This window comes from Nesoenas mayeri (genome assembly GCF_963082525.1).
Source record: "Nesoenas mayeri genome assembly, chromosome: 2".
Classification (NCBI taxonomy): domain Eukaryota; kingdom Metazoa; phylum Chordata; class Aves; order Columbiformes; family Columbidae; genus Nesoenas; species Nesoenas mayeri.
In genome coordinates this window covers 139,486,626-139,499,079 of record NC_137543.1, presented here as the reverse complement: position 1 = coordinate 139,499,079, position 12,454 = coordinate 139,486,626, and the positions used below count along the sequence as shown (strand labels likewise).

The 12,454-nt window shown below is 37.7% G+C and overlaps 1 protein-coding gene across 1 annotated transcript in view; it reads left to right on the top strand.

The window, feature by feature from the left end:
• AKAP9 (A-kinase anchoring protein 9) overlaps nucleotides 1-12,454 on the top strand; it is a 114,683-nt gene that overhangs the window by 97,051 nt on the left and 5,178 nt on the right. Inside the window, exons 35-46 of the mRNA XM_080338829.1 lie at nucleotides 105-174; nucleotides 886-1,004; nucleotides 2,216-2,407; nucleotides 3,310-3,495; nucleotides 4,152-4,296; nucleotides 5,006-5,225; nucleotides 6,274-6,424; nucleotides 7,334-8,002; nucleotides 9,633-9,838; nucleotides 10,581-10,689; nucleotides 11,513-11,698; nucleotides 12,242-12,442. Coding sequence (XP_080194955.1) covers nucleotides 105-174; nucleotides 886-1,004; nucleotides 2,216-2,407; nucleotides 3,310-3,495; nucleotides 4,152-4,296; nucleotides 5,006-5,225; nucleotides 6,274-6,424; nucleotides 7,334-8,002; nucleotides 9,633-9,838; nucleotides 10,581-10,689; nucleotides 11,513-11,698; nucleotides 12,242-12,442 — 2,454 coding nt within the window. The remainder of the gene's footprint in view (nucleotides 1-104; nucleotides 175-885; nucleotides 1,005-2,215; nucleotides 2,408-3,309; nucleotides 3,496-4,151; nucleotides 4,297-5,005; nucleotides 5,226-6,273; nucleotides 6,425-7,333; nucleotides 8,003-9,632; nucleotides 9,839-10,580; nucleotides 10,690-11,512; nucleotides 11,699-12,241; nucleotides 12,443-12,454) is intronic.

Sequence of the window (12,454 nt, the reverse complement as noted above, 5' to 3'; positions counted from 1 at the left end):
TGCAGGGGAAACTGAACAAAGAGGCTCATACTGTTTCCTGCTCCTTAGAATTAGATCCCTTATTGTGAGTGGGGAATTAAAGATTTGATTGTTCTCTTTTCTAGATACAGGGAATCCCAGTTTCTGGATTAGCACGTTCTCCACCTTATCAAGCTAGAGATGGAGGTTCTAGTGGTAAGAAACTTGTTTTTGTAGATTTCAAACAGCTTTATAAATTAAATCTGCTTTTTTAGTATTAAGTTTACTGTGAAAAAGTTTGTGTTCTAAGAAATAAAAACAACTACTCCCCAGATCGAAGCAGAAGCCTGTCGCACTAAGAAAAGGTGCTAAGCATGCCATGTCTATTAATGTGCTATGGAAGGAAAATTACTGGAGTGGAGATGGGTTGAGTTGAGACATCAGATGCTGATTATTTTTCTTTCCACTGGAGTTTCTATATTCTTACATATTACGTCATCATGTCTTGATAGAATTTAAAGCTGCAGCTCTCTAGCAGTGGAGATGATGACAGGTACTGACTTCTCCAAAAGCAAGAAAAATTATTAATATGTTGCCTTTCATCAGCAGAAGCTAAGGATATTAGGGGGATGTCATTTGGCAGATGTGTCTGTGCAAAGTAGTTGTTTATCTTTTAGAACAAAACTAGTAATTTTTTTGATGTGTTTTGGTTTTGGGGGTTTGTTTTTTGTTTTGTTTTTTGGTTCTGTTTTGCTGTTACTACTTTGAAATTGAAAAACTATAAAACAGGTAGTCACCAGGCTTAGAATCGACTCTGTTGACATGCAAACCACCTGTTACAACAGCAGACAAAAATACTTTTTGATGCCTGTTCTTCAAAGTTTCACAGTAACCCAGCTTTCATGTTTTTCTGTCCTTTTATTTTAGACTCCAGTTCAGACTGGAGTCAAGGAATGTATCTTGCTCAGACCCAGGGATCTGACACAATATCTGAAGGAATAGATGAAGGTGAATCTTCAACTGATTTGCTTCCAAAAAAAATTAAGGTAAAATAGAAATGATCATTTTTATTATGGAACAAGAGTGATACTAGAAAAAGCTTAGATTGGTTGCTGCTTGATTAGTGGAAAGAGAACTATTTAGATAAATTTTAAAGTGTTAACTGTTTTAATACATTTAAAAGTACTTCTGGTAAATGATGGGCGTTTTTGCGTGTCAAGTTAAATATAAGTTTTGTATCTGTAGTCTTAATCATAATCATAATCTTAATCATAATTATGATTATGAGAAACATATCTGCTATTAATTATAATTTATTCTAGTTACTGTGTATTAATGATAATGTCACATTACACAATTTCATGGATTCTGCGGTGGGAGCAGAATAATATTTATATTATGAAAGTAAACAAATTTATTTATTATAAACAGCAAGGATATAATGCTTTTAATTACATTAAAAATAAAAAGGCAATTCTTTTCCAACAAAGCCGTGGCTTAGTAGTGATTTCAAAAAGTGAATTGCAAAGCTCACTTTGTTTTTAAAATGTCAGTTTCCATCAGCAACCATTTTAAAATTTGAGTGTCAATTTGAAAGATGAACTTTTGGAATTTGCATTTGACACTGTGGAAAAATACAACTAGTAAATAAGTTCTACTGTTTGGCAGATACGTAGTACTGAGTGACACTTCTGTCTTTGACAGGAGGAAGCACAAGCAGTTTCTTTATACTTAGCAATTTAGAAGTACCAATATTCCAATATAGAATCATGGTACTATATAGGTTGGCAAAGACCCTCAGGATCATCGAGTCCAACCATAACCTAACTCTGGCACTAAACCATGTCCCTGAGAACATCGTCTACATGTCTTTTAAACACCTCCAGGGATGGTGACTCCACCACTTCCCTGGGAGCCTGTTCCAATGTCAGACAACGCTTTCTGTGAATAAGTTTTTCCTAATATCCAATCTAAACCTCCCCTAACGCAACTTGAGGCCATTTCCTCTTGTCCTCTCTCTTGCTACTTGAGGGAAGAGACCAACACCCTCCATGCTACAACCTCCTTTCAGGTAGTTGTAGACAGCGATAAGGTCTCCCCTCAACCTTCTTTTCTCCAGGATAAACAGACTCAGTTCCCTCAGCTGCTCCTCGTCAGACTTGTGCTCCATATGTATGAAATAAGATTATTATTGTTGTTGTTGTTAATATTATTATGATTAGGACTGGCATTAGTTTTCTTTTTGTATTGATTGCAGGGTTTGCTGAGAGCAGTCCATCATGAAGGCGTACAGGTGCTGTCTCTGACTGAGTTTCCATATGGGGAAAGAGAGATGCCACCTCTTAAGCAAGAGCCAGAATCTCGGCTTGAGGAGAGGAAGGCTTTTCTAAGCACCATTTCGTCTTTGAAAGACCTAATTGCAAAAATGCAACTTCATAGAGAAGCTGAGGTATAAATAATGTCATAAGATTCTATCTAAATTTGTAATAATTGATGTAACCTTATGAGACACGTTCACAATTCAAGTTTAAATGCTCTAAATATAGTGCTACAAGGCAAAAGATTTCAAAAATATGCAGTAAAACTGCACGTCACACTTTCTGGTAATAAAATATATCTTAAATTAGACCTTGCATTTGTTCTTCTGTGCATTGATAGCTTTTGACTTTATATAATTACCTTTTGAAAATAATTATTTTGAAGGCATGTTTCCAGTAGCAATTAAAGTAGATTTTTTGCTGTTGTTACTGGTGTAGTAGAACTTGGACACTATTAAAAAGATACTGCAGTGAGAGAAAAGAGTGGAAAAATTCTTTAAAGTATAACACAATACTAATCAGTAATCTCTTAACATTTACAGGGACTTGCCTGTCTAATTACCCCAGTTAGACTTTGGGATATATGTAGGTAGTTTCTATTACTGCTGCATTTCCTTCAGCATGCAGAGTGGAGGGATTAATTTATATCATTAAGAAATAAAATCTTCTTCATACACAATATCTGCATCCTACCACAGAGCTCTGTGAGAGTCTAGGGACATACATGTAACATCATAAAAGTTAAGAGGACAGGGTGATACAGTAACACAAATAATAACTACACAGGGCTGTGTTTTCAGTTATAAAAAGCTAATTTGCTAAAACATGGATAAAAGTTTAGCATTTGTGCATGCAGAAGAAATCATACTGTGTACAAGAAATACATCCATTTGCTTGAATGAATGTTATGTAGCTATTGAGTAAGGATAGCTCAGTATTCCACTGAAAACACACCCTTTACCTAAAATGATAATGACCATTCTTGATGTGATCTTTGAATTCTGCTGTTTAAATTGTTTTTATACCGCTGTAGGTTTATGGAAGTACTGAATCCGAAGGCATCTCAGACTGGCGAGGAGAACTTCTGCATGCTGTTCAGCAGCTGTTTGTGAGAGAACAAAATGTTCTTCTTGCTGCATTTCAAACTGAACTTGCAGAACTGGGCACGAGAGATGCAGTGATGTTGATTAATCAGTTAGAGCACAGACTACAAGAGCAGGTAACAGAAAATATACATTAGTCAAAGTGTATTTGTCTATGTTAGATTTTAATTTGTAATGTATAAATCCGTTTAAAAATATATGTATTAATGTATAATGTGCTTTGACAATGTAAGGGTGAAAACAAAGTAAGACTTGGAGGAGGAAGAGATGTCTTTAAAAAGAAAAAATGATGTGGTGTGAGAAAGAGACTTTTGAATGTACAAGGTATAGAAAAAATACAGCTTTCAGAGGTCAATCTTAATTAAACACAGTTGTCCTGAGCTTGATTTCATTACATTAATTAGAATTATGTTACACTGTCTAAGAGAAAAGGTATTATAGCTTGTATATATGAAGCAAGTTGTAAGAAGAGGAAGTCATAAGGCTGCTGTGGGACAGAGAGACATCAGTTATCTCCTCTGGAACATGGAATGATTAGTGGGGAAAATTAAAATTTGCCATAAAACTGGTAGCTCTTTTGATTCTGTGATTTGATGTCTAGTAGAGAAATACAAAAACAAGAAGCAGTTCTTCCCAATATTGTAATATTGACTTAATATGACTTAATTGTGAAAAGGTTTGAATATATATGCACTATGAATATAAAAGTAAGTGTAATATCCGTACCATAGATATTCTGAATTTTACTTTTAAATGTTTCTCACGTTAATAGGTTACTAACCAGAGAGCAGCAATGGACTGTCTTCAGAATGCTGACAGAAGAAGTCTGCTGATGGAGATTCAAGTATTACATGCTCAGATGAACAGTAAGAAAAATAATCCAAAGAGAGAACACGAGATTGATTCAAAAAGCCAAGGTGACTTCTGTGGTAATATATGTCTATTTCCAAATGCTTTCATGGCTGTGCTCATAACTCTGTAGGTGAAAAAATAACTGACTTTCTTTGCTCTCTGTTTTTTATACTCATGTTCTGAGCATGCCTGCTTTTCATCTTTCTCAGTCTTACTGGGCTAATTTTGCAAAAATTAAAATATAGTCTGTGTTCTTATTATTTGTATCAAATTGAAAGTGATATAATGTTATCTTGTTTGCTATAAAAATCAGGCTTGTATTTTAAGGTTAGTTTCTGTGTATGTGCTTCAGAGTTTAGGTTCAACAGCTTTGAAATTATTCCCATTGGATAGTCAGTCATAATGAGTAGACTAAGAAGCAATTATAAAGAACAACAGAAAGTTCAAAGAACAGATATACTTCAAGTAAATGCTCACAGTGTTCTGTCACAAAAATATGGTTACGAGTAAGTCATAATCCAAATGATAAATATTTATATGGTTGTGCACATAACTTTTTAAAGAAGTTTAAGAGTGGAAGCGATTTCTTGGAAAGCATCAAAGTTATTCCAGTATAAAAGGCATGGTTTTGCTTTCACTCCACTATTGAAATAATACATTTTAAAATATCACTCTTAGCGAGAGCCTTATTGTCTGTACTAGGGGAAATTTTACCCAAATAGATAGTGTTGCCTGTTTACTAAGTAATTTCCATATTAATGGTGCTCTCTTTAGAAATGCTGGAGTATAATATGCAGCAGAAGCAGTCACAGATACTGGAGATGCAAGTGGAGCTCCGGGGTGTGAAGGACAGAGCAGCTGAGCTTCAGGAGCAGCTGAATTCAGAGAGAATGATGGGTGCCGAGCTGAAGAATGAACTTGCACAAGCCAAACTAGAGCTTGAAACAACCCTAAAGGCCCAGCACAAGCACTTCAAGGACCTGGAAACCATCAGGTGTGGCTTTCAATGCCAGACTTTTGGTGTTGACAGTGAAGATGCTATTTTCTATGTTGTCTTAAACCATAATACTGATTTTATTAAGGAGATTGATTTAATGAAATGTAAACGCTTCTCACTTTTTCTGGAAAACATATCTGAAAAAAATAGACTTCTGTTCTGCTTGACAAAAAACATAATTCTATAGATTGAGAAGACCTGATTCATAGTTTAATGATTTATTAATATCAAGGTTCTTTTTAAATTTTGACACATTAGACTACTGTATACAAGTTAATAAGTATTCCATATTTATTGAGGGTTTTTCTCCTTCTAAAACTGAACATGGAGAAAAAAAGTGCAGAGTTAAGATGACTTTGCAAGTACTTCCACATGAGATTCTGTAATTTCTAAGTGTTACTTCAGCATGGTCAACAGCAGAGGTACCAGGCCAAATATTTGGCACTCAACAAAGCCATTATCATTTATGCCTTTACCAGATGAATGTGCCTATGTATGGTATCTTCATGTCAAGCTCCGAGGTAACAAATTAAGACAGTTTAAATTGGTATTTTATAGATTACTTTATAGACTATCGGGAGCAAGATTATTTTGCAAATTGATGGAAAATTGATTTAAAAAAAAAAAGGGAAAATTCAGGGCATAAATAATTTTTATTTTATTCCCCTCCAACACAGAAGATGGACTTCTTAAAAAATTTTTCTTCCCTTTGAGACACGTGGCAGCAAGACACGGTTCCCCTGTGTTCTTTCAGGTCTTGGCCAGTGACTGGATTAAGCTGAACACCAGCTGCCTCTGAGCCACTGAGTAATGAAAAATGGCAGCTACAAAGTTAGCAGGATGGACACACTTTCTGTCGGTTTTGAGCTATGCTACTTTCTTATTTTTGGGTTAGGCTTGCTTTTCTAAATAGGCTTTTCACTGTTACTCTACTACGCAAACAGTGTTTTCAGTGCACAAGATGGAATAGGTATCAGGTAGCTGATGTTACTGTGGTAGGATTAGAGCCATTGTCTAATCTGAAGGTTGCCCATTTCTCTTTTAGGACTGAAGTTAAAGAAAAAGCAGCTGAGCTAGATATTCTCAAGGATACAATGGCCAGTGAACAAAAAAAATCAAGAGAGCTACAGTGGGCCTTGGAAAAGGAAAAATCTAAAATGGAGCGCAATGAGGAAAGACGAAGAGAAGAGCTTGAGGTATTCCATAGTGCCAAATGGCCTGGAACATCAGGGAGCACAAAAATATTCTTTGGGTTAACACTTCATCTCAGCTTACATTTTTGTCCAAAGTGTGCTCCATTTACTGTCTTCAACGGGGTTACTATATCATCTAGACCTGAAGAAAGATGTCTAGAAGCTGTGTGGCAAAGAAAGAAAAAGGCCTGATGCAAATTCCATTTAAATCAATAGGAATTTTACTACAGGGCTTGTCAGGTCCAAGATGAATAGATTCTACTTTGTAGATATTTAAGGGGACAGGACACTGCTAACATGGCTACACCTAGCCCCCACCACAACCTAACTCATAAAAGATAGGATTTAAGAATGTTATTTAAGGAGTTACATTGTTTGTCTCCATTTTAAAAGTCAGCAGTTTCATCTCATGAAAACCAAACTGGGGAGTTAACTTTTAACTTTAGGAGAAAACAGAGCTTCCTTGGCACTTCTGCAGTGTCTGATATAGTGAGGAAGAGAGTGAGTATCCTAGTACAAGTATTAAGACAGAAAAGCCATCACTTTAACAGCATAGATTTATTTACATCTTGTAATCTTAACTTGCAAAATCACTTTCACAGTTTTAGAAAGTAAAAGCAGGTAGTTATCTTAAACTTCAGAACTACAGCTGTTTGATTCTCATTAAAACGTATATGTTGCAAATATTCTTTTATGAGATTATCTGATTTTAGAAGAAAGACACCTGTAATATATTTTAATATTGGATGTGACTGCAGCATTCAGAGAATTGTCACATTAATTTTGAATAGCAAAACCTGTTAAAAGCAACATGTGTGGAAGTAGCATATTTGCAATTTGCAGAAGATAATGGAAAGTATACACAAAGCAATTTAATTTAATCAGTTCTTTTCATCTGTTTTCTTATGGAAGGATTTAAAATTTTCACTTGAAGATCAAAAACAAAAGAACTTGCAGTTAACTAAACTTCTGGGGCAAGAGAAACAGCTGTCAACTGATCTGCAACAGAAAATCGAATCCCAAGAAGCACTCAGTGCTGCCCAGCTGTCACGTGAACGAGGCCGTAGTTCTGAGTTGCAGGTGCTTCTTGAATCAGAGAAGGTTCGAGCTCTCGAAATAAGCAGTGCCCTAGAAAGGGAAAAAGAGCTGTGTGCTCAGCTTCAAAGTGCTGAAGATAAGGGGCAAGCTGGAACACCTAATCCATCTGAGGAATTACTTAAAGAGCTACAGAAACAAATGGATGAAAAGCATGACCGTATAGTGGAGTTAGTAAGTGAAATGGAGAAGTATAAATTGGAATCTGTGCAAGTGAGACAGCAACTGGAAAAAGAAAGGCAGATCCAGAGGAAAGCATTACAAGCAGAACAAGATGCTAACATAATAGCACAGAAGAAGCTCCATGAACTGGAGTCTAAAGTAGAAGACCTGCAGTGGCAACTTGGAGAAAAGAAGCAAGAAGTTCATAAATTAGGAAATGAAACAAAGAAGTTGCAGGAAATAATCCAAGAATTACAGAAAAAAGAGCAGGAGAATGAAGGAAGAAAGGAAGCCGAAAGGACACCAAGCCACAATCCAAATGAGGTACAGTGAGACTGAGAGCAATGTGTAATACTGAACTGTGCAATTTAGCTTTTAAATCTTTTGTTCAATCAGTGTTGTGTGTCACTGTTCCTTTACTCAGTCTATAAAGTAGCCTGCATATTACAAAATACAGGCATCAGGGAAAGAGAAAGGGAAGGCATTCCAGTTTTGCTGCCTAAAACTATTCACACACATCCCCTGAGAATTAAGCTGTAGAGATGTGTAAGGAGGAGTGTGAGTAGGAGAAGTGCATCTCAATATATACACATACTTTGTGTCTTGGTATAGAAGAATATTCCTTGCACCCAGTCACAGGAACGATCTGTTCCTACTCAGGAATGCTCTAGGTCAGTGCTCTTTAGTTTATAAACTGCAAGTGGTCTTTGGAACATTTAAAAGTCATCTCCCAACAACTTCAATAATTAAATAAGTAACTAATCAAACAAACATATGCATGAACATATATCTGTTAGCGAACAAAATACAAGGGGGAAATCAATGTAAAAGAATAGTTTTAGAATTCAGCCTCATTTTTAGATGAACAAAAGTTGGAATTGCTGCCTATAATTTTTTCTGTCTCATAAAAGGTTTGGAAATTCTAACATTTATTTTTAAATTACTTTGTAACCTTTTTAGAAACTTCCCTGTAAGAGATATCTGGTGTTGAGTGGGTTATGCGTGGACAGTCCCAGAGAGGGTTCACAGGAGACTTTGCTCTTTGCTGATGGTGCTTTTGCCCATCCCACCATCATTCTGTGCTTTGTGACAGCTGTCTGTCTGTGGAGCCAGGAAGGAAATTTTTCTCTTCATGTACTTTGGCTACTGGTTATTCATATTCTGAAGCACTGGAAACTACTCCCATCTGGAGGGAGGATGTTTGGGGATCGATAACTGTGACAGCATCAGCCTCCTGCCACGCTCCATGGGAGCACCTGGCTCTTCTGCTTGGAGGTGGCTGCCAGTGCCGTGGGCAGAAGGGTCTTCCCTTGGATCAGGCTGGTGGTGGCTGTTGGAGCTTTTTCCCCTCCCCAGCAGCAAACAGTATGTTCTGCTTTCCAGGATCTGCCTGGAGTTTCAAACAGTGAATCTCCTTCTGCTTCCCATGACATGTGCAACACCCTGTTTTGTTTCGTTGGTACCACCCTGTGGTCAAATATCCAAAGGCCCGTTTGCAGACTTGGGTTTTCCTGGAGGCTGGCAGTTCTCCCCAGCCAGTGTGGGGTTACAGGCTGAGGAACAGCTGCTCAGTGGACTGTACTTCACTTGGGGCAGCATCAGTAGGGTGGTTGCCTGCTACTGGGGACTGAGCACCAGGACCACAGTGCATGCGCTTTCGCAGTCCTGCTCCTTGACTGTGAATTGGTCACCGAGACACGTGAGCACAGCTGCCCAAATTCCACACACAGCTGGTGAAGGGGCTGCTGGCAGAAGGAACAGCAAGGCTGGATGGGTTCCTGGCGGCATCACGCTATACCGTTCACAAAGTTTAGTGCAACAGTAACGTAGTCACACTGTACTCCTTTCTGTGTCAGATTTATGTTCTTCAGTTTCTGAATGTGCTTCACAATTGAATGTTTCCTTTTAAAAACATACATTATATATATATATAAAAATACTTATTTATATACAGACTACCTGGGACACACCCAGTGAGAGAACAAGAAATTGGGTTCTCCAGCAAAAAGTGGAAGGAGCCGAGATGAATGAATCAACATACCCAACGCTGACAGGAGGAGGAGATCTCTCTGCTGCTACTGAAATTCTGGAAAATGTCAGAAAAAAGCTGCAAAACGCATCTCCAAAGCTGAAGCGGTTGGCTCAGAAAGCTGCCAGCAGGTTGGACCAGTCTTTGGCTACTTGGTTTTGTTAATAGAAAGCAGCAAGCAGATATATTGGGGTTTAATCATAACTCCCAGACTGCAGGCCTAACTGGTTTGGGGGTCATTCTAGTTTTATAGTATTTGCTATTGCTTGAGATATGCTGACATAAGACATGATCACAGAGTGTCAAGTCCTCCTCTAACTCTTACATGTTTAATATGTTCCTTTATAAGTTACAGCAAAACTGTTTTTTTTTTCTCTGAAAAGTGATAAGGTTTATTTGGGTATGGTGCAGGTAGATCATTTTAAAACAATTTAGTAATGAAATAATTCACTGTATGAGGGGACAAGTATAGGGATTATTGTTATGGATCATCCCACTTGCTGCCCTCAGAAAAAAAATAGTATTTTACGGTCAAGCAAAACTGATCTTGATTCTTATTTTCTCAGTTTACTGTCTCCCTGAGAAAAAAAAAAAATAGCATGGTAGCAGGTCCGTAGGAGGTTTGAATCTGGTTTTATTTTGCTGTGATGGTGTTTTAATATTAAAGTTTTATTCTGAAATATTTGGGCAAAGCATAATGCATTATATCTTGAAAATAACCTAAGATTTTGCTCACACAGATTCAACAAATTTGTGGGAAGCAGAACCACATTTTAAAATCTGTTTCATGTGGAACAGGGTGGACGTAGAGTCCTGAGTCTGGCTCGTGCTGTCAGGCTGCACCTGCTGCTCAACCTGTCCTTTCTGTTTCAGGCTACAGTTTGAAGCAGCAGATGATCAAGACTTCATTGCAATACAAAATGCTATTGAGGAAGTAATTTCAGAGCTGCAGAAACTGCCCGGATTGTCCTGTCTGGAAGAGGTGAGAGTGTGATGTTGTAACTTTGATGGGAGATTTTGGATGATGAGCTGTGAACAGAAACGGGCAAGGAGTTGTTAGTCTGTGCTTATCTGGGTCTGTACTTCACAGAGGAAAATCTGCTCCAGTGAGTGTTTGCTGATTTGGAGTTTGTGGGGTATTAAAAAAAAAACTTTCCTTTTGTTCTTTCAATTTGAATTAACTTAAAAGTGAATTTGCAACTTCCAAATTAAAACTTTTCCAGTTTATTTATCATTTTTTTAATATCATTTTTTTCTTTAAGGAAATATATTTTCCTTTCAGCAGTATTTCTGTAAGTGAGAAACTTTGCTCACTACTTTCAGTAAGTCAACATTTAATATTTACTATATCGTGTTGATATAACACATTTACTTAAACTGCCCTGTATTTACCAAAGGAAAGGCAGTTGAAGACTGAATAATGTGCAGCTGTGTAAAAAATGAAATGAGGTAATCTGTGACAAAGCCTTCAGCAATATTTGATCTTAACTGAGCCTGGCTAGGACCTTACTTGCATTTTAAGCAAGTGTTTTCAACATAATTTGAAAAAAGCTTCAGGGCTTTTATCTTCCTCTGAGTTGGATAAATCGAAACATAGTAGAAAAGCTTTGGACATTGTTATAGCTGGTACAATGGAGCTTAAATGAAAATATTCTGCTGTGTTATACAGGATAAGCATAGAGGAGCAAGGCACATTGTAGTTTATGTGTACATTTATGTTTTCTTCATATAAGTTATTATGAAGTTATCGTCATTCTCTCCAGAAGTTTTCCAGTTTTGTATTGGGTTTTGTTCCCTCTGTGCAGCTGAAGCGGGTGCTGCCCCCGGGGACCCCGTCGAGCTCGCTGACCGAGCAGCTGCTGCGGCAGAACGCTGAGCTGACCGGCCTCGTCAGCAGGCTGAGCGAGGAGAAGAACAATTTGAGGAATGCTGTTATGAAACTGGAGGAAGAACTGAGAAGATACCAGCACAGACAACTTTCTGGAGACTACGTATGTCTTTAGGGGGGCTGATATAACCACATGTATAGGCATAAAAGCATCATTCTTTGCCCTAGTCACCTCAGTGGGGATAGCCATGCCGCCTTTCTCGGGTTCCCGCTGTAAAGTAAATGGTTGTGAGCTGTTCTTGTCCTTGGTCAATATATCTCAACTCACGCTGTTTACTTTAAACTTTGTGATTTTATCCAGTTTCTTTTTGTTAATTGTTCTTTTCTTTTAAATTCCATGTGCTTCTCTTCTTGATCTGTTTCTCCTCACTCTGATGAGTAGCAGATCCAGGTACCTTCAAGATCATTAAGCTAGTATGGTCCCATGAGGGGGATTCTTTTTTTGAGAAACTGTATTTTTCTAGGACATTGATCAGGCTCCTTAATTGTGTTTATGTGTTAGGATGCAAGGGTGGCCTCAAATCCATTCAGAGCATAGTTTTCCTCCCAATAATTTGATGAGCTCTGCACCAAACCAACCACTAGAATGGCACAGCTCAGGCTGTTCCAAACTGTGTGGTTCAAATTCAATTTCTTTCCTTTTCAGTCTTCTAGACACTCATCGGATGTTGGAGTTAATATCGATACTCTTGTTGCCTCTGAGAAGGAAACTTGGAGCAGAGAAAAGCTGTCACTGCAAAAGGCTTTGAAGCAAGCGAATGCAGAGATCTCCAAGCTGAGAGCAGAGCTCAGGAGCGAAGCTTTCCTCAGAGAGCTGGGATCAGATTCTGAAAATGCTGTTTTAAGGGTAGGAAGACTT